At 51.1% G+C, this 25,709-nt stretch overlaps 1 protein-coding gene across 1 annotated transcript in view; it reads left to right on the top strand.

The window, feature by feature from the left end:
• Positions 1 to 2,819: 2,819 nt before the first annotated feature.
• Positions 2,820 to 25,709, top strand: part of CHST13 (carbohydrate sulfotransferase 13) — a 28,526-nt gene continuing 5,636 nt past the window's right edge. The window contains exon 1 of the mRNA XM_054281203.1: positions 2,820 to 2,913. Coding sequence (XP_054137178.1) covers positions 2,820 to 2,913 — 94 coding nt within the window. The remainder of the gene's footprint in view (positions 2,914 to 25,709) is intronic.

Raw genomic sequence — 25,709 nt, 5'->3', positions numbered from 1 at the left:
TTCTGCAGGCAAACAGCACTTCCTCTTCACCTACAAGCCAGACGCAGCTCAGACCTTGGCAGTAATAAATAATTTCCCTCCACAGCATGTTTTTAGCACCTTTTGATCATTATTTTTGGTTACCAGTATTGTTTAATAGTCATAAATAGCTCCAGCCATGCTCTGAACCCCACAGTGGGAGGAACTGTGGGGACAGGGAATAGGGGGGCCCTTCCACAAGGAGTTCACAGCCTGTCAGGGAAGGAGCCATTGCCATTCTTCAGCAAATACTCATTTCTCAGTTCTTCCAATTGACCTGGCAAAGCAACAGATTAAGACACCAGGCATCAGTGCTTGCCACATTTATTTCATTTCATGTGTGCTGCTGAGCAGTTGTATTTTCATGTGTGCTTTGTGCACCTGCTGTTCTCCAGCCACCAGTGGGGCCTGGGGAGGGAGAGAAGGGCTTCTCCAAAGCAGACTGAATCTGATTATTCCGTTAGAAATAGGCAATCTGAGACTCTGACGGCTTTATCTTGTGCCCTTGTATATATCTGCAGTGATCTTCTCAAGCAAGCAGTGGTCACTGTTTGCTTTAATGGGTTGGGGTTGCTCTTTTCAGAATGGTGGGGCTGCAGGGGAAGGGGGATGGTACATGAGAGCAGTTTGTGTGACCAGGGAGGTCTGTCACTCCCTCAGGAACAGGCAACAGCAAAGGCCTGACCCCCAGCAGCTGGTGCCACTGCCAGCAGCCAGCTCTTATCAAAATATATCTCTTCCCCCTGGAAAATGGGTTTGTCCTTCTAAAAGGGGTTTTCTCCTTTGTCCTTTAAAAAAGGAAGCATTTGCTACTGAGTCCACATAGGAATCCTAGGAAATGCTCATGATGTGCTTCCAGGTTTAGCCCCGTGGATCTGAACAGCACGTTCACCTCAGGCTGCTGGGGACCAGCCTCGCATACGTGATGTGCTCACAGATGGCCCTGGCCCTGCCCCCGGGGATGAAATACAGACAGCAGGACTCAACAGGTCCTGCTCAGTGCTTGAGTTTCTACTGGGATGATTTACTGTATTTTCTTTAATGGGAATTTCCAACTATGGGTGAAGTTTGCTTATTTCTACTGTTTTTATTCCTCCTGCTGAACCCAGGGAAGCTTGGCTAAAGGGATGATTATTTTCCCTAGCACCTCTGGGAGCCTCAGGCTAGATTTTCTGGTGTTTCAGTACTGGAAGATGCAAATAATGAAAAATTCACCAACAGTCTTGAGTACACATTCCAGCTCCTGAAAAGCTGCTCCAACGGGGTTCCCACTGCACAGGCTGGATGTGTCTTCAGTCATTGAACTCTCTCTGGCCCCAAGCAGTACCAGACTTCCCTTTTGTTGCCCCTGAGGTCTACCAGACCATCTTCACAAGTGAGGCAAACCCCAAGTGTTTCCACACTCATCAAGGGGCCAGAATTACTGCACCATTTGCAACAGAGAGCAGGCTGCATGTCCACAGGCATTGGCACAGCAGCGCTCCCCGAGCTCTGTCTCTTGCTCCCTGGTGCTTGGGGTCACAGAAATAGATCACAGATCCCTCCCTGTAGATCACAGAAATAGATCACAGACCCCTCCCTGTAGATCACAGATCTCTCCCTGCAGGGATCAAACAGCCCCAGGGCTCTGCTGCTGGTGTTCCTTCCACACTGGGGTGCCCTTGCAAGGAGGGGTGATAGGGTCCCAGTTGTGGTCTCATTTCTGTTGCCCCTCTCTAGACCATCCAACAGGGACATCAAAGAGCTGTTTAATTCTATGGGCATAATTCCACAGCCTGCAAGGTGCTGTGAGTGTTCTTATTTAATTCCAGTTTCCTTCACTACAATGAGATTCTCCTCCTGGTTTCCTCTGCCCTAAATGAGGGTAGAATGAAGCCCAGCATGTGCACATACCCAGGCTTTCTTTGTCATTCCCTGTGGCTCCTCCTTGAGCTGTCCTCTTTTTTCTTAAAACTAAGTGTGCTGGGGCTGAGGAGAAGCAGTGAATGGGTGCTGTCAGTAGAATCCAGCTCTCGGTCTGGCTAATTTGGCAGGTGGCCTTTGAGTAGATCTCGAGTGTTTTACAGAGCTGGGTGAAAAGCGTTGCTGCTATTTCAAAACTGGGGCAACGAAAGCTCTGGGCTGGTTCTGCCTGTGACTGCGGAGCCTGGGGGATAGAGGATGCAGTAAGAGAACTTTGTGCTCTCACTTTCCAAAAGCATGCCGAGAATCACAGAAAATTGTGTCCTCCTTCTACAGAAATTTATTGCTTGAGGTGGAATTAGTCAGAAGCATTATTGCTTTCAGTAAAAGACAGCAGGGGCGGGGGTAGCCGAAAGAATATTAAAAAAAAAAAAAAAAAAAAAAAAAAAGAGGTGTATTTTAAGGCCACGTGTATTTTAAGGCCACGAAACTTTGTGATGCTTCCGAAGTACTGACCGTGCACAGGAAAGTCACCAGCAAACTCCCGACCCAGCCAGCACAGCAGCGACTCCCGTTTCCCCTCGGGGAGCCCCGGAGCCGTGACAGAGCCGGGCAGGGCAGCGCGCACCACGGAGCGCCGGCAGGGCACGGACACGGCCCCGGCCGCGGAAAGCCCGCCGGCCCCGCCCGCCCCCGCGGCCGGGCCGAGCCGCTGCCGGCGCCGCGGGGCTCTCGGGGGGCGAAGTTCCCGTGGCGGCGGCTGAGCCGCCCCGTGTCACTTCCTGCGGGCGGGCGCGGGGCCGCGGGCGCGGGGCGGGGCGGCGGCGGCGCCCGGCGGGGCTCGGCGGGCCGGGGCCGGGGCCGCGGGCGCTGCGCTGCGCCGCCAGCCGCGGCCGAGGATGCGGCGGAGCCGGGCTCCGCGCCTGGCGCTGGCCGCCGGCCTCGGCTCGCTCCTGCTCGTCCTCTTCTACTTCCAGAGCAGCCTCAGCCCAGGTGGGTCCGCGGGCGCCGCGCTCCGGGAGGGTCCCCCGGCGGTGGCGGGCGGAGAGGGGAGCGGGACACGGCGGGGCACGGCGGGCAGCCCTTCCCTGCTCCCGGAGCCCCTCAGGTGCCGGCCGGTCTGAAGTTGTGTCCGCCGGCGAAGTGGCCGGCGTTGCCCATCGCTCGGCTGAGCCCGTCCAAGTTCGGCGCGGTGCGAGCGGCGCTCCCGTCCCGCAGTGACAGACAGCCGTGCCTCCTGCCAAAGGCACCTTCCCTCGGGCCGCTGTCCCGCTCGCTGTCCCTGCGGGGCACGGAGCCCTGGTGAGCTCGGTGCCATCGCGGAGCTGAGCGCAGTTCGCAGCCCCGCCGAGGCTGAGCGGGGTCGGTGCGGGAGAGCGGAGCTGCCCCGTCCCGCCTGTGCCCGTTCACAGCCGCGGTCACCAAAGTTCCCGGGAGACTTTGAATGGCTCAAGGGACTTCTCGTGTGTGTGCTCTTAGAAATTTCTCGCAAGTTGGGAAAGAATTCTGAACTAAAATCTGAACCGTTTTGCACTGGGAGGGATAATTTATTTCCCTGCCTTTTCTGCTCCTTTGGGGAAATTAGTTCCTCTTTCCTACGAGATGTTTTTTGGGTAATTGCTGCCGTTTTAACAATGTACTAATGTTTTCTGAGTACAGCAGCAATCCATCAATGGGGCCTTTAGAGTTACATCTTAAAATTCAGAAGACTGACTTAACTGAAACGTTAATGGAATTTTATCAGTGTAGACTAAATGAAATGTAATTTTCTTTTTAGAGGGGCTGCTCCATCACTTTAATGTGTTTTTTTCCTAAAAATAAAAAAGGTGTAACTTGTTGGCTGAGTAAGATTGAAAAGGAGTTGGGTTTCGAGCAAGCATTTGTTATTTCTAGACAAGCATTTGTTATTTCTAGACAAGCATGTCAGATGAATTCACAAATCCCAGAAGACCATAATCAGTATTGTATTCCTTAGTAACTTTTTCTTTTCTTAAGGAAATTATTTATGCATCATATTTTAGTATTGGGGCTGCTCAGTAAAAAGTGCAGCACTGAATCAGCTTTAATCTCCAGGGGGGCTAATGAAGAGATGATTGTGTTTTACACTGGATATGCTTTCTAGCATCTGTCTGGAAAACAAATCTCTTTTCAGGGCTCTGGTTTTCAAAAAAGAGATTCTGCTGGTCTGAGTCAGCAGAACTTTCTGCGCTTAGTTAACTTTAATTCCTCACCTGATCTCAACCCAGTTTCATGCAGAGTTCCTGTCAGGTCAGAGCAAACCAGGTGATGGTGATGGTGGTGGTGTCTCACGAGGCACTGGAGGGGATTTGGGTCTGGAATGCTAATGTAATGCCCCGCAAATCTATTCTTTCACGCGGGGCAAGTGTGGTTTTTGAAAGTTCCCATAGATGCTGATAGGTCTGAGGTAGGGATCTCCAGCTGCTGAAACCAAGTAATGTTTGTCACTCTATGGGAACTCGTTTGTGAGGATGTGGATGCCCTCTGCAGATTTGCCCCTTTAGGTTCAATAAAGAAGTGAGTTAAAGCAATATTCATGTTCTCTAACACCAGCTTATTTTCTAGCCACACTGTTGTCTCCCTGGGTCCAGCCTTCATTTTTGTGCCATTTCTTTCCCTTATTATTTTTCAGTTTACAGTTTTTCGTTTCCTCTTCAGATCAGGAAGAAACACTAGCAGAGGAAAGGTCATTACCATATACAGAAAAGAAGCGAGCTACAGATTACTTCATTTTTTATCCCAAATGAAAACAAACTGAGACCAGTTGCTAGAATTTTAGAAGTTATAAGTTACAATAATAGGTAAACAATTTGCAAATGAAAATGTCATCTTTAAAGTGATGTCTGCCTGGGGGTTATTTGGAGTTCTGGTTGTCTGGTGTCATTTGGTTTTTATATAATAATGAAGAAAAATACTAGAAAAAAAGGAACAGTGCTATGAGTTTCCCCCAGGAGCAGTCAGATCCTTTCTCCATCATTAGCAGGATTGAGCAGGTTGCCTTCCCTGGGCCACCCACAGTCCATTACACAGAACATGCTGAATTAATCCTTGCTAATGGCACATAGAGACCAAACCTTCCTGTGACCAGGACAAGGAATGGGGACAATGATGATACAAACCTTTAAAGCTTGAGAGTGCTCAGGGCTCCCTCAGCTCAGGGAGCAGGAATTATCCACTTTGGTTGCCTTGCCCAGTCAGAGCTCCACCTGGACAGTTGTGCATGCAGTGGTTTGTGCTGAGCTCCGTGGCTGGGCTGGAATAAGGCTTTCTTGTTCTGCCTCAGGAACACCCACACGCCAGCCCCTGCTGAAATAACTCTGCTCCTGAAAGCCGCTGAGTTGGTGATTTTGGTGGTGGGCTGAGTCAGTCTGTACTGCCGGCAGATCAGAATTCCCTGTTGTCCCTCCTGGAGGCAGGAATGGGCTCAGGGTGTTTGCCAGAGGGGTGGGACAGGTCCTGGTGCTCCCCAGGGAGGTGGCCTTGTGTGCCTGAGTGTGCCCTGACCTCGTGGCCCTGGTGGGTTTCGCTGCCTTTCCCTCCTGCTGGCTGTGCTGGTGGGCAGACACGGGGTCTGCAGCCCCTCACTGTCCTGGCGCTGGGGTGGAGCTGTGCCAGGGGCTGTCCCCTGTGACCTGGCTGTCCTGCTGGCCATCAGCTGTGGCTCCAGGCTCACAGGTGCACGGCCAAGGGGAGCATGTCTGCATTGCAGGAAGGTGTTGAGGTGGTGCTGAGGGTCTGGACCTACCACACCATGCCACAGTGGGTAGTTCTGGGGTGTACCTGGAGCAGTCACCTTTCAGCACCTGCTGCACCTGGGCTGGTGGCATGGGCAGGTGTGCTCAGCTCCCAGGCAAGCCTCAGGCCATCTCAGCTGGGCTCAGGGGGTGATGAGGGGCACCAGGAGTCCTTGGCTGTACTGGTGTCACCCCACAGCCATCCAGGAGATCCTGTCTGGCCTTGGCATGATTATCATCCACCATCTGAGCTGATGTTGCTCTGCTGTTCCCACTGTGAGCTGTGCTGACTTGTGCACGCTGTACAATTTCTGCACGGAGATGAGGATACACAGCAGGGCTCCCAGGCTGGTGTTTCATCTCACTCTGCTGGCAGCACATCTAGGCTGGCACAGCAGGAGATACTGGAGGCTGCCATTCCTTGTCTGCATCAGAGCTTTGGTCACTGCTGTTCTCAGGGGGACCACACTGATTTTAGCAACAGTTGGGGAGGTGGGATTACTCTGGTTGTACAGATGAGGGATAGAGGGAAGGGGGAACATGTGAGGGAGGTAGAGGGAGGTCCTAAGGCCTTGTGTTCATCTGGTCTGAGGTTTCTGCAGGGCAGTACTGTGGGCCCACTCCAATGGCATGTCTTTGGGGCAACTGTGAGTAGGCAGACTGTACTGACATCTGGAGAGCTGGCAGATTTTCTCCAATAAGAAACAAGGAAAAGCTCTCAATCTCAAAGTGCTCCTTTATTTCTGCTCTGGTTCTGCCCATTTGCAGCATCCAGCTGTTGTTTCTTAGGTCTTTTTAGCAGCATTTGCTCTATACTGGCTTCTGTTGTTTCACAGCCTGCTGTCAGCACGAGCTGTTGGACCTCACGGGGCCTTGCAGGTGAGATGTACTCAGCCTTTGGTCTGACTCTTTCACAACAAGAGATACCAGAAGTGCCAGGGTTATGATCCTATTCCAGAAAGCTTTCCAAGTGAGAAAGCAGCGAGAGCACTCTCTCCATCCTTATCTGCTCCTGCATCAATCAGCTGGATCTCCTCTGAGCTCTGATAGAGCAAAGCCTCTTCCAACCCCTTCACCAGCCTGAGACAGAAGGGTTGGGGTGCTGCTGTATCAATCAGCTGGATCTCCTCTGAGCTCTGATAGAGCAAAGCCTCTTCCAACCCCTTCACCAGCCTGAGACAGAAGGGTTGGGGTGCTGCAGGACGATGAGCAGCAATGCCAGAAGCCACCTCAACACCTGTAGCAGATACCACAGGTAGGAAACTGCCTCACCATCTCCGTGTTTGTTAGCCCTCTGATGTGCCAAGGTGGGTATGGAAGACATCACTGCTACCACTCTCTGCCAGTTCACAGGTGGTTTCAATTGCCCTGCCCAACACCCCTCAGGACCAGCAGATCTTGGAGAAACTCTTGCTTCTCATTGTTCCAAATTTATTGATCTCAGTCAGCTCCATCTCTGTGCCTAAAGATTGGTCCCTTCAGAGGGATACAAATTATTACAGAGATTGTAGAGTTGATAAGTGATTTGACCCGCAGAGCTCTGATCCCTGAACCTACAACTGCACCTAGACCTGGCGTAAATGGAGATAAATACACACCTAAATATTAGCAGACCTTTGAAAACTAGGGATTTTTTTTTCAGAACAGGAAAGAGCCTGTTTTAGTCCTCAGTTCCTCCCCATTGTTTGAAGGTATTTGGAGGCTGAAATTCAGCCGCTGCCTTGGGACGTGCGCAGGATTTGGCCACTGAATGCTCCGAGCCTGGGTCGTGCCTGCAGCTGGCTGACACATGTCCTCAGCCTTCCAGATAACCAGGGACATGCTGCTGTTACCCTGGCTAAGGCTGACAAATCTAGCCACCCTCAGATAGTGTTGATTTTTCTTTTCTTTTCTTTTCTTTTCTTTTCTTTTCTTTTCTTTTCTTTTCTTTTCTTTTCTTTTCTTTTCTTTTCTTTTCTTTTTTCTTTTCTTCTCTCTTCTTTTCTTCTCTCTTCTCTTCTCTTCTCTTCTCTTTCTCTTCTCTCATTTCGTTTCATTTCATTTCATTTCATTTCATTTCATTTCATTTCATTTCATTTCTTCATGGGGCAGTTTTGGCCAGCTCATTTTCCCAGTCATAGTATCGTGATGCCCAGGATGCAGCCCCTTCCTTTTGAGGAGCCAGTACTCGAAGTGCAGTGACATTTGTCAGCCAAGATGGTGGCAAACACAGGCTGGATGCCCTCAGATCTGCTGCTTTTGGAAATGACATGAAGCACTCCATCCATGACCTGCTGCCAGGGTTGCAGAATCCACGCAACCCGGTGCTGAGAGCAGGGCAGTAATGAAGCCCATCTGCTCCTGAGGGCCAGGCTTTCCATGAGGAATGCTTTCTCTAGTCCTTCTTGTCTTTATACAGTTTCCTGAGAATCTGTGATACGTGCAAGAGGTTTTGGAGGGGAAAGGAGTGGCTCAGCACACCCGGAGTTAACTCTGTCCCTGCAGGAGAGATTCGTGTCCTGGTGGCTCTGCTGGCTGCATCCAGCCTCTCCTGGCCCCACATTCCTCTGGCGTCTCTGGCTGTTTCTGTCTGGCAGCACCATGCACCTGCATTTTGTCCCCACACACAAAACTCCAATGCCCTGCTGTAAGAACTGCACAAAAACAGGATCAGGAGGGCTTTGCCTGTGCTGGAGCAGGGCTGTGAGGTCCAAGGGTGGGAGATGAGTGCTGGTGCAGTGGTCAGGGCTCTCCTGAGGGTGTTGGGATTTTTTATGTGCTGGGTTTATTTCTTGGTCCTTGGTTCCTGCAAGCATCTGAATGGAGAGTGTGACAAACCCTCCATCTTAACTGCAGTGCAAACACAGCTGTCTTTCCCAGGACTCTCTATCAGAAGCCAAGGAACTAGAAAAGCATCAGCCAGCAGTGCCAGCTCCCCTCTGCAGGGAGCTGAGCCAGCCCAGGACACCCAGGAGCCAGAGGAACCTGCAGTGGCTGACAGCCTGAAGTGTCACCCCACCAGTTCACAGCCACAAATCTCTGCTCCCCTCTTGGTGGGCTGAATCTGCCAGAGCTCAGCAGTGCCCTGGGTGAGTTTTCAGTGTGAACCCCTCAGACAGGACAGTGATTGCAAAAAGCAAACACACACACACACTGCTCTGTGCACACACACTCCCAGCCAATGCCAAATTGGTCTCTGAATCATCCCCACACTTGCTGTGACTCACCCTGGGCAGCCTAAAGTAAGGGTTTTCAGTCTGAAAAGCTGATGAAAGGCTGTGTGAGGGCACCTCATGGGATCAGGGCCACAGCCATGACACTGAGCTCCATCTTGGTCCTGGTGCTGTCCTTCTGACCTGCCCCTTGTTGATGTGGGGACATCTCTATGCTGGCTTCTGGTGGACAGGGAGAGGGCAACTGGGAGGGAAGCTGAGCTCTCTTCCAGCATTTCTTCTGAATGCTATTGAGCAAGTTTCATTTTTTTCCCAGACCCTTTGCAGCATCCTTACTGGTATGTCTGGGGTCTGTAGGCTTTTTGAAGGTCCCTGCCTTGTAACCTTTTCCACCTCCCACCTTTGGAAGCCTCAGAGGCAAAGATCTGCCTCAGGTTTGTTTCTAGGCTTGGTGATCCTTGCCTCAGAGATCCTTGCACAAGTCCACTCCCTTCAGCTTGCTGGCACTGAGCACATTTAACTTCAGGGCATGGAGTTGTCCAGCCTTGAACCAGGCAGTGGGGAATTCCTGCAGCCTGCTGAAGGAGCAGCCTGCCTGCTCTGCCTGCTCCTGTTTTCCCACTGTGCCCCTGAGCTCTTAATATTTGGATGAGCTTTGACTAAATAAATAGTTGTAAATTTATGGCCAGGCAGGCTGATGGGGATCTGGCTGGGAAGGGCATGGAGTCGGTTTTTCCTGGGAGAAGGAAGCAGGTTTCTCCTCTCTGGTCAGGGCTGTAGCAGCTCCACCACCCCTGGGTTCTGCAGCTACATCCTCAGCTGGGGTGGCTCCTCACTGTCTGCCAGTGCAGGAAAGCCTGGCCACACAAGCCACATCCTCTGGCAGCTCTGCTGAGAGGACAATCACCCTTGGGTGTTGAAAATGGTTGAGAACCTGGTTTTGAGGGTGTGAGTGTGTGTGGATTCCGTGCCTGCTGATTTTTCTGTCCCAGTTGAACGTGCTGTCCCGTGCCTCCTCAGGTCCTTCCCTGTGCTGTGGTGAGAGCTTTCTGACCTGCAGCAGGGCTCCCCAAGCCCCAGCCCTGTCAGCAGCCCTGGCCTGGCTCTCTGGGGTCCTGCTTGCCTCCCTGTCTGTTGGCATGTCCCACCTCCCCTTCACCTTTCCAGTGATCCATTGGAGCAAGGAGTGGCAGAGAATGGTGTTCAGTGCTGCTCGCTGTGCTGCAGCCCTGGTCACTGACCCTGGGCTGGTGTCACACTGTGGGGCTCTTTTGGCAGCTGTGAGATGCTGCAAACCACAGTGCCCCAGGCTTGTGTGTGGTGGTGTGAGTCTGTTACAGGGCTGTGTACACAGACTGTGCTGAGCACAGGAGTGAGACCTGCTGTGCTGAGGGAACACCTGATTCTGGTGAGACCCAGCTTTTTCACCATTGGATTTAGTTTTCATATACTCCCTCAGAGCAGCATCCAACTGGGCTTGAAGCTGTTTTCTCCCCATAGAATGTCTCTGAAGGTGTTGCTGCCTCTGCAGTGGCTCGAGTGACAGATGAGGAATTTTCTAGCCTGGCCATGGCAGATGGGCATGTGCTGGTGGCTCTACCCATGGTACTCTGTGACCATGTTCACAGGGGTCTTAGGATGAGGGAAGAGACGAGGATCTGACTCCATGTTTCAGAAGGCTTGATTTATTATTTTATGATATATAATATATTAAAAATATACTAAAAGAACAGAAGAAAAGATTTCATCAGAAGGCTAGCTAAGAATAGAATAGGAAAGAATGATAACAAAGGCTTGTGGCTCGGCTTTCTGTCCGAGCCAGGTCACTGTGATTGGCCATTAATAAGAAACAACTAACATGGACTAATCAAAGATCCACCTGTTGCATTCCACAGCAGCAGATAACCATTGTTTACATTTTGTTCCTGAGGCCTCTCAGCTTCTCAGGAGGAAAAATCCTAAGGAAAGGATTTTTCATAAAAGATGTCTGTGACAGTACTCGTGCAAGAAGAAGTGCCATCAAAATTTTGGATCTTCACAGCAGTGCACAGGGCCTGTAGGTCCCTTCCCATCAGTCCATCACCTGTGGTCCAGGGGGATGATGAGGCCATGAGTCCTGGCCTCCAGTCACAACGTGCTCACAGCTTTTCCTTCTCCATGTAGATGCCACTTGGTTTATAGCCCTCCATCTCCTGGCTGCTTCCCCAGCTCCTCCAGGGAGGGAGCAGCAGCAGGTTGGAGCCATCCCTTGCAGAGCTCTCTCTCCCTTTGAGCTTGCAGCCTCACTGCTCGTGTGGAACCCAACCCAAGCCTGCTCTCTGGCCAGATGTTGCCTCACTGACCTGGCAGGAAGATGGGTAATATCGACATGAGGTTCAAAGGTGATGTTTGTTCAGAGCTCCCGGGTGTGGGTGTCCCTGGGGCTGCCTTGCCTGTTCTAGAGGGCTTTCTTCAAAGCAGGGACCTGAGAAACCAGCACAAACTAGCTGGAGGTCAGCAGCTCCTCAGCAGCTCCCCACCCCGTTTGTTCTGTGTTTCCCTGCAGACTGGGGCTCTGCCTGCCACAGGAGCCTCTGCACAGGCAGGGGAAGGCAGCGAGTTCAGTCCTGCACATATCTACAGAGCCAGGCCCTTCCTTTTGGCAAGGGTGCAGGGGTAGCATATTCATAGCTGGGTCTCTTCCAAGTTTTCTCCTGGCAGTATCAGGGAAATTGATTTCCCTTTAGCTTAATAGGATCAGCAGACACAGGCACTGTGAGACCCAAACGAGGCTGAACTGATGCTGGTGGAGTTTTGCATCAGTAGCCCAGAGCTGCTGCTGGGTGGTGTAGACACAAGCCTCCAAGTTCCCTTCTTCCTGAGGTCCCCATCAGAGCTTGCTCACTCCCTGTGAAAAGGAAAGGGATGTCCCCAGAGCCAGCAGCCACTCTCAGGAAGGGTTAAACCCAACAGTCACTCAGACAAGCAGCTAGCTGTGATCTGTTGTCCCCCAGAACTGCAATGGCAGTGGTGTTTGTGTCCTCTGCTGAACGGACAGGGCTCTTTGGTCATTACTAAATGCAGCAGAAGCAGGCACAAGGGGCCGTGTGGTGGGACTGTATGTGCTGAAGGTGGTTCTCAGAGATGGTTCTCCCAAGTCTCCAGCAGGCTGTAATCCACTCCTCTCCTCCTCTGTGAGCTCATGCATGTCTTTAACTCTTTGTAAAGCCTCTTGCGTGTATCTTGAGACAGAGAGTCTCACCAGTTAATGAGCTGTGTTATTTAGAAAGGCAGGACACAGCCCCCCAGCTGGCTCTGCAGGGAGCAGAGGGGTGAGAGCCATGAAGCCAAGCCAGGGAGGGATGGCTGCGTGCAAGGTGCTGCCCTGGGAAGAGTTTGCTGAGTGTGCATTTTTCCTCAGATCAGCTGGTTGAGGCTTTCATCAGTTCCAGATGCACAGAGCGGAGGAGATGGCTTGAGACACGTTCAGCTGGCAGGCTGAGCCATCTGACAGTGCTGTACCTGTGCAGGTGGCCTGTGTGCAGAGGGCACAGACAGCATCTGCCCAGAGCAGAGCTGAGTGTGGGCAGGTTCTGAGCAAGCCCAGCCTGGTGCCCTGCACGCTGGCCTGCCGTGGCCCCAGCAGCTGAGCAGGAGGCAGAGGCTGCTGCAGATGGTCCCTTGGCTTGGCTGGCAGCTCGTGGTGCTGTGTGAGCAGCTGTGGCTGCCCCAGCCTGCCCAGAGAAGGGCCTGCAGGGCTAGGGACACCACACCAGCAGGGTTTTAGGGAGAGGTGCATTTCTCCACCTTGCCCAGGGAAAATCAGCCCCTGCCCATCCTGACAAAGGGCTGTTTGCTGGTGCAAGCCCTTCTTGTGCAGTTCCTTCGGGCAGCAGGCTGCAGAGGAGGAGTTTATTGACAAGGAATGGAAATGCTGGCAGTTCAGGCTTGAATTATAAATGCAGGCAGCCAACTGGGGCCAGGAGAATGACAGGCGTAATGGGGAAGAGAAATTGCTCTTGGAAAGCTTCTAGCTTGGCTTATGGGAGGAATTAACCATTTGGAAACAGAAGATTGCATGGTACTTACACACAAATACTTTATTTGCTCACAGAGGCTGTGTTCCTGCTGGATATTGTTAATTTTCTCTTTCCTATAAAGATCTTAATTGCAGTCCTTGTGACAGTAGAGACCTGGGGACCCTGCCCCAGCAAAACACATCCCTGCAGCTACAATGCTTGTGATCTTTCTATAAAACCTTCCTGGCATCTGCCTCAGGCTGGTACCAGGTGAGCAGAGCCTCCTGCTGCTGAGGAGACATGAAGCACGGAATGGGGCAGAGTGTCCAGACCTGCTGCCATTGGCTCTGTTCCTAATATGATCCCCACAGACCGTGCTGGGGCATTTGGCAAGCTCCTTGAAGCAGCTGGATTCCTTCTTTCCCTTTCTGCATGATTTATTGTGAGCTAACCCTATAACTGTCACCATTTTCCATCACTTGATTAGAGTTTCCCTGGCTGATCCTTGACTCAACTTGACTAAATGGGAATAAGAGAGCCTTTCTTGTAAAACAGAGCCTGAGCCATCCCCACCTCTGGGGAGGAGGGAGCCACAAAACCAAGGCCCAGCTGTGCCAGCCCCTGAGCCTGGGTATGGCTGGTGGCACTGTGATAGTCCAAGAGCTGTGAGTGAGAAATGAAGAAGAATTATCTTTAGAAACATAAAGGCAAAGTAAGCTGTGCAAGAAAGTGAGAGCCAGAAGAGGAAAGAGCTTTCATAAGCTTTATAGAAAACAAGGAGGCTCTTCATGTAATTTTAATATCTTCCTAATGGCAATGGCAATAACTTCTTCCTAAGTAAACTTTCCAGGATCTTGAGCATCAAGAGTAATGCACAAGTGGTTTAAAAGCATGTCCAGAAGCCAGATCTCTGAATCAGAGTCACTTCTGGAATGAATGGCAGCCAGTCCCTGCACTGGCTTGGGTACAGCCAGCACTCCCTTAACAGTAGGCATCTGGCTGAAGCCTGGACACACCAGGGATTTCAGATTTAAGAGGTCTCTTTCCAGTTAAAAGCTGAGAAGCATCCTGTTAAGGAAAAAAAAAATAAAAAAGGAAAGGCAAAAAAGTAAAGTTAGAAAGATAATTATTTTCCTGCCCGATGTGTGTGACATGCAGTAGAAATCTAAACTAGTGCAGGATGTTCTGACCCTGTCTCACGTCAGGAGTTTAATGTTCTTTTTGTGGCAGCTTAAAAAAACATCCATCAGATGACACCCCCTCAAACCCCAGAGCCACCTCTGTGGCTGCTGCCTCAGTTTTGTGTACAGCAGATGGGAGGCAGAGACACAGAGCTGGCTGCAAACCCTCAGTGCTGGATCGTCCCTCAGCCTGCTGAGCTGCACAGTGCTGAGTGTGCACGGCAAATGTGGAGCTCTCTGGGCTGGGTTTGTCAGCCAGGCATGAGGAGCAAAACACACACAAATCCATTGTCTCTTTGCCAGGCAAATGCCCCTCCAAAGGGCACTGATGGGGGCTGCATGCAGGGTCACACTGGCTTTGCTCATCTGGGGGTTCTTGCATGCTGTGAGCAGTGAAAAGTCAGCTCCAAGCTTTCCAGTTTCTGCTAAACCTGCAAGAGCATTAATGTAAATGGACAGTGGAGATTATACTGTCAGCAGTGCTTGCTGTATTTCTTTGGAGCACTTTCAGCGGAGATCTCTATTTTTTTAGTGGTTTGGAGCAAAACCCAAGTAGCTCTGAACATTGGAGCTCTGCCTTCCTCCCTCCCATCCCACATCCCACGTGGTGCTGAGCGGGACACGCAGGCTATGGTGTGGCAGGGGCTGATCTCACCCAGCAACCCACAGTCCTGTTTCCAGCCATGAACTGTGCCAAAGGCACAGCAGATCCTGGAGAGTGGGAATGAAAAAATTGCCCCTTGGAGAGGCAGTTCTGGATCCTCTCAGTGGAGGAAGGAGTGGTGATGTGCAATAAGGTTTGGTTATCACGTTTCTGCAGTGATGGCAGTGCCAGCCCCATGTGTGACCTGTCAGAAGGCTCTGTGCAGGTGTGACTCCTGGCAAGGAGCATGGCTGGGATGTGTTCAAGCTAAAAGAGAAGATCCTGACCTTTGGTGGCCAGGGGGACAGCCATGAGGAGCCCGTGGCTGGGAGGGTCAGGTCAGCTGCAGCACCCGCTTAGGAGGTGTCTGTGCCCTTCTTGGCACAGGGGCACTGCCTGCCCCACAAAGGTTGCCACAGCACTTGAGAGGCTGGGCTGAGGCATTTTCTGATGAAAGTCAATGTGTCTGTCTTGAACTGGATCCAGATGGAGAAACCTGAGGTCTGGTGGCACTTGGTGCCAGTGGCACCTTATGCTGCTGGCCCGTGCCCCGTGTTTGCTGTCTGTGGATTTATTGCATCTGGCATGAGCCACTGAGTGTGGAAATGGGTGTGGGTAGGTGACAGTCATGAGCATGGGTCACTGCAGCCCCAGACTGAGGAAGCAGGGAGCATCCATCTGCCTCTTGCAGGCTGCAAACCATGTGAGTTTTTTAATTTAATGTGTCTGGGGCTTCTGTGCTGTCCCTATGTCTGTCAGCCCTCAGATGTCTGTGTGAGAGTGTGTGCTGTGAGTAATCTGCGCTGTGTGGCTGGGACAAGTGCCCCAATACCAGACAGAGGTGATGCAGCTCTGCTGCCTCTCCACCCCCCACTGCAGCCTGCCAGAGGCATTCCAGTCCCATGAGCCCCATTCACAGGGATGCTGCCTGCAGATAGATGATATGTGTGCACAGATATCAGAGATCTTGGGCACAAGTGCAGGCAGGTGTGCTTGGATTTTTGGTCCCACCTCAGTCCCCTGAGGCTGTGTGTTTCCATGCTCAGACATTCACCACAAGCACTGCTGCTTCTGGCAGGCCTGGCTGCTCTGTCTGGCTGGAATGAGAGCAGGACATGTGCTCCCCCCTCTGCATGGCTCTTCCCATCCATCACAGCTCTGAACCTTCTTCCACGCCCTCATTAACACCTCTGAAGGCAGCACACCCCTTGTCCCTCTCTTGCCCGTGGGCTGCTGCCTTCCAGCCTGCAGCCACATCCCTGGAGGAGTGAATGACTTTTCCTGCTGAAGGCAGTGCAGTCCATTGAGTTATCCATGTAAAACAGTGACTCATTGTCCCCTCTTTCTTTGGAGAGTGTTTCTTGGCTGGAAGAAGGCTGCTGTCAGTGCCAGGGAGCCTGGCTGCCATTACCACCCAGCTGTGCCACACAGCCCTGGCACTCTGGAGAGGCTGCAAGGAGGGGATTGCTGAAAACAAGGGTGTTCTTTTCATGGGGTGACACCTCCTGTCCAAAGGAAGCAATCTTGGACATCTTGCCTGTGTACACCTGGTTATGGTGAGGTCCAGGGATCCCCAATACCTTCACATCTCTGTGTGTGTGTAGGAACTGTGTGGTTTGGGGTAGAAAATGCTGCAGAAGAGGGTGGTGGCTGTGGAGCATGTGCAGTTGGTGGAAGGAGTTTGGAAAATGCTCCTCTCCCTCTTGGCTGGGAGGTTTGTACTTCTGTGCCTCCTCAGAAGTGCCTGTGTCACCTCAGTCCAGTGCCTGGGGAGCCTCCTCTGAGGCTGTGGCTGGGAAGGGGATGCTGGGGTGCTTCAGCAGCAGAGACATGGGATGGAAATGAGTCCTGGGGATGGAGTGCCCCATCACCCTTCAAGAGCCATCTGTGACTGCTGGGAGTTTGCCTTAAGTAGCTTCCCAGGATAACAAGAGAGCATTTGTGCAAAAAGGGGAGATTTCTGGGGAGGAAGGTGTCTGTGACAGAGACTGGTAGGATCCCTCCATTGGCTCCCCAGGAATGTGATGTATTATAGGTACTGGAGAAGAGGAAGATGATGGACCATGGTGCACCCTACTCCTGATCTTGCCCTGCAATGGTACTTTATCACTGTGGCTAAAACATCACTTCTGTGTGACCCCAGTGCCTGTGGAGATGCAAACCCACCCTCTCCATATGCAAACACAAGTGGGTTCACCCATCTGGGCTGATGGGAGAGCAGATTTGTCATCCCCTGCTGCAGCTCAGTGCACGTGGGCTGTTCTCTGTGCAAACCTCTCATGCACAGGTCCTGTCTTGCCCTGCTCAGGTTGGCCCTGAGCTGCTTTCCTTGTGGTTTTCCCCTCAGTGTTGTGGGTAACCTCCTCCCAGTGTATCTCTATTTCCAAGTGCTGGGTGTGAGGGGAGGTGGGGGGGTTTAATTACTTGGTTTGGCTGTTTCAAGAGGACATGGGGGGATGGGAAAAAATGTGCAGCTCTGGGAAAAAAAGCCTGAGCTAAGCTTTCAAGCACCCCTGTGTTGCTGGGACTCAGTTCTGTCTGATCCAGCCAAGTTCAAGTCATTTGGTTTAATTTCTGCTAAATTAATTATCATTAAGTCAAGAGCCACCAAATGGAGCCCCTTTGCCATGGGGATAACCAGGCTGACGACACCCAGGCACTGATTGTGCTTCAGAATAGAATTGTGTGGCCCAAAACCAAGCTAATGAGGCAATTTCTGAGCCTGAGAGTTAGGGTGCAGTGCTGGTGAAGGACACTAACCCAGTGGTTTCAGAGGGACCCCTGAGCTTCCCGCTGCCATGCCAGTGCCTGGGGGCTGTGGCTCAACTGGTGACATGGAGGAGTGAATCATGAGGTGGCTTTGCAGGGCACAGGGGTGTGCCTGCCTGCTGATCTGCTCAGGGAGGCACAATCACAGAGGTCCTGCCCTTCTGATACACTACATTAGCCTGGCTGGCTTATCTGGGAAGGACCTGCTCCAGGAGCCCTACAGGGTGCAACCATCCTGGCCCTTGGCTCTGCTGTCATGTGTGAAAATGCTCTGGAGCAAGCGTGGGGAAGGCTCTACTGCTCCCCAGGATGCTCCAGATTGTGAGTTGTCTGTAGGGAACAGGAGGGGAGCTGGCAGGGGAAGGGCTGATGGAGAATTATTCCTGTTCCCTAGCAAGTGAGCTCAGACAGACATCCCCAGCAGACTCCCTGCTGCCTGTACCTCAGCAGAGAGACATGCAGGGCAGCCAGCCCTTCCCAGGGCTTGGCCCACACAGCCAAGTGCAGGAATAGCTTGGGTTGTACATTGCTGTCTTGTTCAGCAGTGAGGAAAACACTGGAGGAGGCCAGTGGTGGTCTGCCTGTGCCCACACTGAATGGGGCTGTGTTAGGTGGCAGCCTCTTACCTGTGTCAGTGCTGAGCCCCTGTCATGAGGCAGAGCAGGCTGAGCAAGCATAACTGGGGAGGAAAGCACCATGGAAAGAGAAGCAATGGTGGGAAAGGCCACAGAGGCATTTCCTGAGCTACAGAGGATGTTGGTCTGGAACAAGAAATGGATGTTTGTATTGTAAATATCAGAGTTGCAGAGTTTGCGAGTTGCTGCCAGCTCTGCTCCATCACCCCTGCTCACCACCCACTGGCACAGCCCCAGGAGGGACAAAAGAGGTCAAGTACAGCATTTGCTCCACAGGGATCTGTTCACTGCCCCCTGGAAGCTGTGCAAGGTGTGGGCTGTCATGGGTTGATATCTGAGCTCTGCTCTTCTTGGGGAGCTGTGCTGTGCCTGGGAGAAACCCAGGGAAAAGAGCAGAAATCATCTTTTCTGGTTGCTCCAAAGGGCTGGTTGCTTTTTGCCATTGCTCGTGCTTGTCTGAATATTGCTGTGACATGTTCTCTCTCCCCAAAATTCTTTCCTGTGCATGTGCTCTGCTGCCAGTTACCTGCCAGAATGGGGCATGGATGCTGCCTACTCCCTCTGAGTGTTCTGGGTGCACAATGAGCCCAGCCACTGACACCTCCTTACACTTGCAGCTCCCCAGCAGAGGTGGTTGTGTCTGAATTCACAAACATGAAGGATGCATTTAAGCAAATCAATCATGTGGCTCTATTGGATTTCTTTGCCTAAGCTTTTTAATTAAGCCTCTGTTGTCTACATCCTCGACTTTCTAGATGCAGTAAAAATGAGCAGTCACAAGAGTCTAAGGAGATTTGATTGCCTCTTTGAAGCCAAAAATTTGATTCACTTTTGGAGCCAAAAAATTCCCATTCCCAAATCAAAACCTTTCAGAAAGAATTAAGATAGGAATAATTCCCAAAGGTCCTGCCTTAGCTGTGTGAACACCAGAATTGCCACACAGTTCTTCACAGCCAGGAGTATGATGTGAGAAAGCAAACAGTCACTTATTTGGTCATCTTGTCCATCAGGGAGAGGTCACTGCCTTCCACAGCATTAAGGCAGTAAGTGAGCCTGGAGTTCTCTGTGGGATTCTGGTGTTGGATTCTCACCATAGTTTTGAAAAATATCTGTCTTTTTAAAAAAAAATCCAAAACAACAAACAACAATCAGCCTTTGTGTTTAGGCAGAAATTAAGGAAATGCATTCTCCACCAATAGGAGCCCAAACATAAAAGCCAGAGCTTCCTAGAATTAAACTTCTTTCTGGAGACAACACTGTTTGACCCTATAGCTCTGGCCCTTCCAGGCAGGGCTCTCACTTGGACCACTGAACACTGCCCAGGGGTTCAGCTGGTGCTTCCATGTGGGATTTCTTGGCCTCCATGTCCTGGACCATGCTCATGCAGTCTGTGTGTCTAGCTGCATTTTTCAGTCTTTGCTATCAAACCAGGAGGGAAAACTGAGCTCTGACTGCAATAACTGTCTGGGTCCATCACTGCTGCTGCCAAGCTCTATTTTCTTTTTCTTTCTCTTTTTACTTTTTGCTTTTTTTTTTTTTTTGTCCTGCTTGGATGTTAAAATCGAAAATTGGACAGATTTAGCTAGGGTTTGGCTTTGACTAACACAGTCACAGTATCTTCTCAGAAATTCTATGGCAGGATCCTTCTGGGTGCATTATTTTAGCAGTGAGGAGCCTGTCTTTGTGGTCAGGGGTGAGTGAGCCATCCCTTCTGAGGCTGAAGCACTCACTCATTGCCCCTGGCAGGTCCTGGAGAGGACTCAGCAAGGTCTGGAGAAGCTCATTGCTGTGCCCACAAAGAGATCCAGGTCCTAATTTCTGGCTCTTCCAGTGATGACTTAAACCAAGTGCTAATCTCTGTACACTGCAGAGCTCTGGGCATTGTTAACCCCTCTGGTAATACAGTTATTTGTTTCCCTCTGTACACTCTTCTTTCTCCCATGAATGCAGTTCAGCTGCTCACATGCCACATGTGCCAAGCAGACAGCTCCTGTCACCAGTCCTTTTTCCTTTGTTCAAGTCAGAATCCATTGAAAATATCACCTTCAATTTCAGAACTTTTTCTTTGGTGTGGGAGAGAGCATTCCCTTCCAAGAGGGAATTCAGTTCTCCCCTGAGAACTGACTCTTCCTACAGAACAAAGCAGCACCTCTCCCACTGCCCTGCTGGCATTTGCAGGCTGTAATTTACACTGATCATTTCAGGCACCGCAGGTATTTTTTTCTCTTTTTTTAGGTTTTGCACAGACACAACAGGAAGCGAGGCTGGGGCTGTGAGACAGCGGTGGGGAGGCAGTGGTGGGGTCAGGATTAGTTCCTCAGGGTCCCTGGGGTGCCTGCTCATGTGCAAGTACATGTGCTGTCTCTTCACTTTCCTGGTCTGGAGGCCACTGATCATCTCCAGGTGTTCACCCTCTCCAGTGCTTCATATTGGAGACCACATGTGGAGGTTTTGGCTTCTTGTGGCCTCAGGGTCCAGCCTGGAAAATATCTGAAAGCTTCATCATCAAGCCCAAAATGAGTTGGGATTTCTCCTGCTGCATCCCAGCCACCCACCCCCACTGATCTGGGGCTTCCAAACCTCTTCCAGTCCTGCACCTGAGCAGGTGGGAGTGATGCTGTCCTGCATGTGGAACCCCTGCCATCCTCTCTGCTGGCCTGTTCCCAGGGGTGATCCCAGCTCTGCTCATGCACACATCCAGCCCATGCAGCTCAGGAGTCCTGGGGTCACCTGCTCACCTGGCAGCCCTTCTCAGCACCTCTGGACCTGCCTTGGTCCAGGAGAGCAGAGCTGTCAGTGCTTCAGGTGAGGGTCACCAATACTATGGATAACAGTATATGGATAATGCTTTTTTTTTTGCTGTGATGGCAAATATCTCACCTGATTTGTTTCAGGGCTTCACTTGCCTTTTTTTACGACTGTCACACTGGCAGCTGATGGCCCAGAACTAATGCATCTGGGACCTCCTGCCACTTCCAGCAGCAAAGTAGCAGAAACTGCTGAATTCCAACATTGTGAAATTAAATCCTATTAAGTTTCCACTCCCCTCATCCAGGATGAACTTCAGTTTCCCTGTTGGTGTTTGTCTTTCCCTGCCACAGCACCCTTTCTCTTTGTCCATCATCAGTATCTTTCTGTTTTTACGTCAATTCCTTTTCAATGTATTAATCCCAAAGCTAATCTGGGAGATATTTTTCTAGAAATCTGCCTTCTGCCCAGTATTTCTCGTTTAAGTGCCACCTGCTTTCTTGTTGCTTGTAACCTTTACAGTTCACTTTCTGAATTTCATCCTCTCTGACTGAAGAGGATGAAATCCTTGTTTCCTGTGCTGTGTTGTTTCTCATGCACTGTGTGCATCTGGGTGAGGATCTACCACATAGGCTTGATCTACAGAAACAGCTTATTTTATTTACAGACAAGTTTGCATGGGTATGAGCTGTGTCTGGTTAGTGTCATGTTGATTTTCATTCTAAGTTATTTGAACCCACATGTTTTAATTGCTTTCTTTTCTTCAGACTGTTTTCTAAAGCCTGTGTAATGCTGATGTCAGCCTAGCAGGCTTGTTGCTGCCTGAATCTTGTCTCCAAGCCAAATGCTTCAATTCACACACTGGGTTTGCTGTTGTGGTTGCAGAGAACCTCCCTCCTTTTTTAAGAGTCTGTGCAGCCAAAGCAGCATATTCTTTCACTTCTTCCAGAAGTCTGGAACAGGCATGATCCAGTCTTTCCCTCACCTCACACATGTCTGGCTGTCTTTGCAATCAGCTAGTACACCTAAATATTCACAGCTTTAAAATCTATTCCCTTTTCCAAGGACAGCTGGCAAGACATTGAAGCCCCAGACCCTGCTGTAGTGTTGATGTCACACTGCAAGAGAGTGTCTTCAGCTGTGGTGGGACAGCACTGAAATCTGGGGTACAGGAGGAAAGAAAGGAAAAAGTGTGATATCTTTTTAAGCTCCAAAAGAAAATCTGAAAGCCCTTGTAGCACAGGAGACTCAAAAATGTCCCTGAGCTTCCTTTCAGGCTCATCTTACTCAGTGATTTCTGCTCAGTGTCTCTGCCTTAGCATAGAGGTTTTGGTCTCCTGCTCCACATCACTCCTATTCCCTTGCCTCATACTTTGAAGATTTAAAGGACAAATGTGATACTTCCTTCTGCCTGTGTCAGTGAAAAGCACTTCAGATTTGGATCACAGACATGCACACTGTTGATACTTTTCACCCAAATAGACATCCTGCAGTTGCCAAGGGTTGGTGTTTTTCCCCTTTAGAAAGTTGATATGCCTTGGCTGAGTGATGTCCCTGCTTTCAGATGCAATTGTGGCAATGCTAAATTTCCAAGGATTACCACTGCATGTGGTGGAATCTGGGAGCCTCAGTAACAAGTTATAAAGTCAGGAGAAAATCCAAGATACGAAGAGCTTGGCAGCTCCTCCACGATGGAATATCCTGCTGTACTCAGGGCCATGGTGCCAAAATGCAACACAAACCATTGACTCACTCACATGATACTCCCTCCTCAACAGTCTCATTTATTTCAGTATTCCTTGGCCTTCCCAAACTTTTTGGGAAGTCCCAGGGGCATTCCAGAGATTGATGAACCAAAAATGGGACAGGGAATGGGATGCCTGGCTTGCTGTCAGCATGAATGAGTGGAATAGGAGGGATGTGTAAATTCCAGCCAGCATCTGACAACAGGGAGGGCTGGGACAGGAGTGTGTGAGCAATGATGCTGCAGGTGCTGGGGCTGGTGATCCCAGATGTTTTGGGGATGCTTTGGGCACAGACAGCTGGGACAGGAGTGTGTGAGCAGTGATGCTGCAGGTGCTGGGGCTGGTGAGCAGGGGGTGCCCCCAGCTTGGGGACATGGTGCAGGGCTGTGTTGGGTGTCAAAGGCTGATCTTAGTGGGGTGGACTCTGTTAAATCACTGTCTTCAACCTGCTCCTGGCTCAAGTGGGTTGCAGCAGCCCTGGCCTGCCTACCATTGTGATCCCAGATGTTTTGGGGGTGCTTTGGGCACAGACAGCCTGGACTTGTCTCTGTTCACACACCTGCAGCTGCTCTGACCCAGCCTTATGGAGAAAGGACACTCCATCCCATGGGACACTGCAGATGCTGCCCTTCTCATGCTGCATCTATCCCAGGGCTTAACTCTGGCTCCAAAGCCACCATCCTGGCCCAGCCAGGATCCCAGCTGCTTTTCTCCTCTGGATGCTGTGTGTAGTGTGAGCAGACAGTTTCTGAGCAGGGAGACTTCCTGCAGTAGAGCCCTGGAGAAACCCAAAACCTGCTGCCAGGCCAGGCCTTGCTCTGGAGGGTTTGGCAGTGGCTGGGCAGGAGTGGTGTCACCACTTTGGAGCTCAGAGCTCAGGATGCAGCCAGTGCTGAGTGCTGGTGCCTTCCCCTGCCAGCTCAGCACTCCCAGCCTCCTCCAGCTGCACGGGAGCAGCCTGGCAGGGAATTTTTTTCCATTTTTTTTAATCTCTTCCTCTTTTTTCCTGGAACTCTGTACAGCAAGAGCATAGCAGGGATCCCAGGGGGTTTGCTGCTATCCAGAGAAGATGCCTTGTTCTCTGCCAGATCTTGCTCTGGGGAAGGCTGGAGGGAATCCAGCAACGTTTCTGCTGGGGCTGTTGGCAAGAGCCCTGCGAAGTGCAGCAGCCACTGGCCAGGCTGGTCCCTCTGAAAAAAAGAGGACTGAATAGGTCAGAGCATGGCTGTGACCTGCCTGACCTCTGCTCCCTCCCCTCTTTGCTGCAGATTTGCCTTTTGTTGAGCCCAAAGAGCCTCCTGCCAAGCCAGCACTCCTCCAGGGCTGTGACCTGACACTGCAACAGGCACTGAAGCCTTTCCCTGGGACGTTTCCACTCTGCCCTGTGCAGCACCAGCACAAGCTATTTGCATTTCTAACAGCCTTAAATCAGCCTGAACCACCCAGGGTTTGCTTCTGTCCCCATGAGAAAGGTTCTGGCTGATGCACGTGTTAATCTCAAAAACAAACGCCTCCACATTGTTTGTACTAAATATAGGAGCAGTGTCTGCTGCAAGGCACTGCCAGCAGCCCTCAGCAGGGTCACATCCAACAGGAGTTTATCACCCCCAGCCCAAGGGGAAAGGGGCTCAAGTTCAGAGCTCTCTGTTTGCAGATGTGAGCTGCAGTGAGCGCAGTTTTCAAGGTCGATCTCGTTCCCTGTCATTTGAAGAGGGCTGAGGCTGGAAATGTGAACCGGGGCTCCTCTGGGATGCGCATCTCAGCCCAGCACTGTACGTTGAACTTTCTGCTTATCTCCCACTGGCACAGATGCTATTTCACCCTCCTGTGGGGTAACTGATACAGAGCATTGAGGAAGAAACTGTACCTTCTTCTCTTGAGTCACATCTTGATCAATGCAGCGCTGCAGGAAGTGTCATTTCCACCGACGCGCAAGCGTACAGGCACTGCTGATGAAATTCTGTGAGGTCAGGCCGTCATTTCCTCCCTAATTACAGCTCCAGGAATGAATAATGTTTAGCTGAGGCTCTGGTGACTCTGTGCTTTGGTGCAGTTTTCATTTAAGCAAAATGCAAGCATTCGAAATGAACACAGGGTCTGGATTTTTCCTTCTGGTTATTTTGGTTGTACAGATGCCATCTGGGACTTGTGTAACAAATGTGGGGCTGTTCAGTGACGGTCAGTGAATGAAAAGATCTGGAGCCCCAAACTGCCATGCAAAAAGCTTCTGTTAGAAACCTTCACGTTGCCAGAAATGTCTTGTGGCAGATGCTTTTTCCAGGAACTTGGAGGACTGGAAGATCCCCCCAGGCCACAGTCTTCTGAACAATGTGTCCTATCTTCCCCTTCAGAAAAAACAGAATTCTCCATTTTAAAACTCATGGTGTGATTCCTTCTGTGGAAGCCGACTCCAGGGCTGCACAACCCCCGTGGTTACAAACCTTGTCATGTGGAAATTTTTGTGGCATTCTCTGCCAATGGAGAGAGTCAGAGCCAGGCAGCAGAGGGTGGGTGAGTGGTGGGAGAGCTCTTTGGAAGTGTTACTGCAAGGGAGAGCCTGTGCCCCTGCCATGGCTGGCTCCATGTGTTGGGTTTGGGATATCCAGGCCTCATGGTTCTGCCCCCACTCTCAGAGGCTGAGCTGAGGCAGATGCTTCCTACCCTGGAAGGTGGTTGCACCCTAAATAATTTATGAGCACAAGAACTTGGGCAGCTGTCGCTGATTGGGTTTCTGGTGCTGCACTTATGGCTGGCCACATCCAGCCTTGGGTTTGGTGCTGCTGCAAATGGGCCTCCAAAATGAAACAGCTGGTCTGCAGGGCAGGGAGGGCAAGGACTGCCTGGGTGGCTGTCTGCAGCTTCAAACACCAGAGAAGATACTGCTGGTTTAGAAGGGATGGAAAAAATATACAAAGCGCATAAGAACTTCAATTGATTTACTGGTCAGACAAAGCACTTGACCAGTTTGTGTCTCTGAGGCTGGAAGTGCAAGCTCTGAGCCTGTGGGGGCTCAGCACAGAGCTGCCAGTGTTGGATCTGCCCTTCATCTCTGCCAAGCACAGAGGCTGTATCACCCCTCACAGGGCTGTGGCAATGCTGGCAGGGTCCTGTCTCCTCTGGGTCATTCCCTCAAACAAACAGCCTGGACAAAGTGGCATTTCCCAAA

This window comes from Melozone crissalis, unplaced genomic scaffold, assembly GCF_028551555.1.
Source record: "Melozone crissalis strain CALT ecotype California unplaced genomic scaffold, PUWL_Pcris_2 ptg000029l_1, whole genome shotgun sequence".
NCBI lineage: Eukaryota > Metazoa > Chordata > Aves > Passeriformes > Passerellidae > Melozone > Melozone crissalis.
Note: the sequence above shows the minus strand (reverse complement) of the source record. Positions and strands in the feature narration are given on the sequence as shown.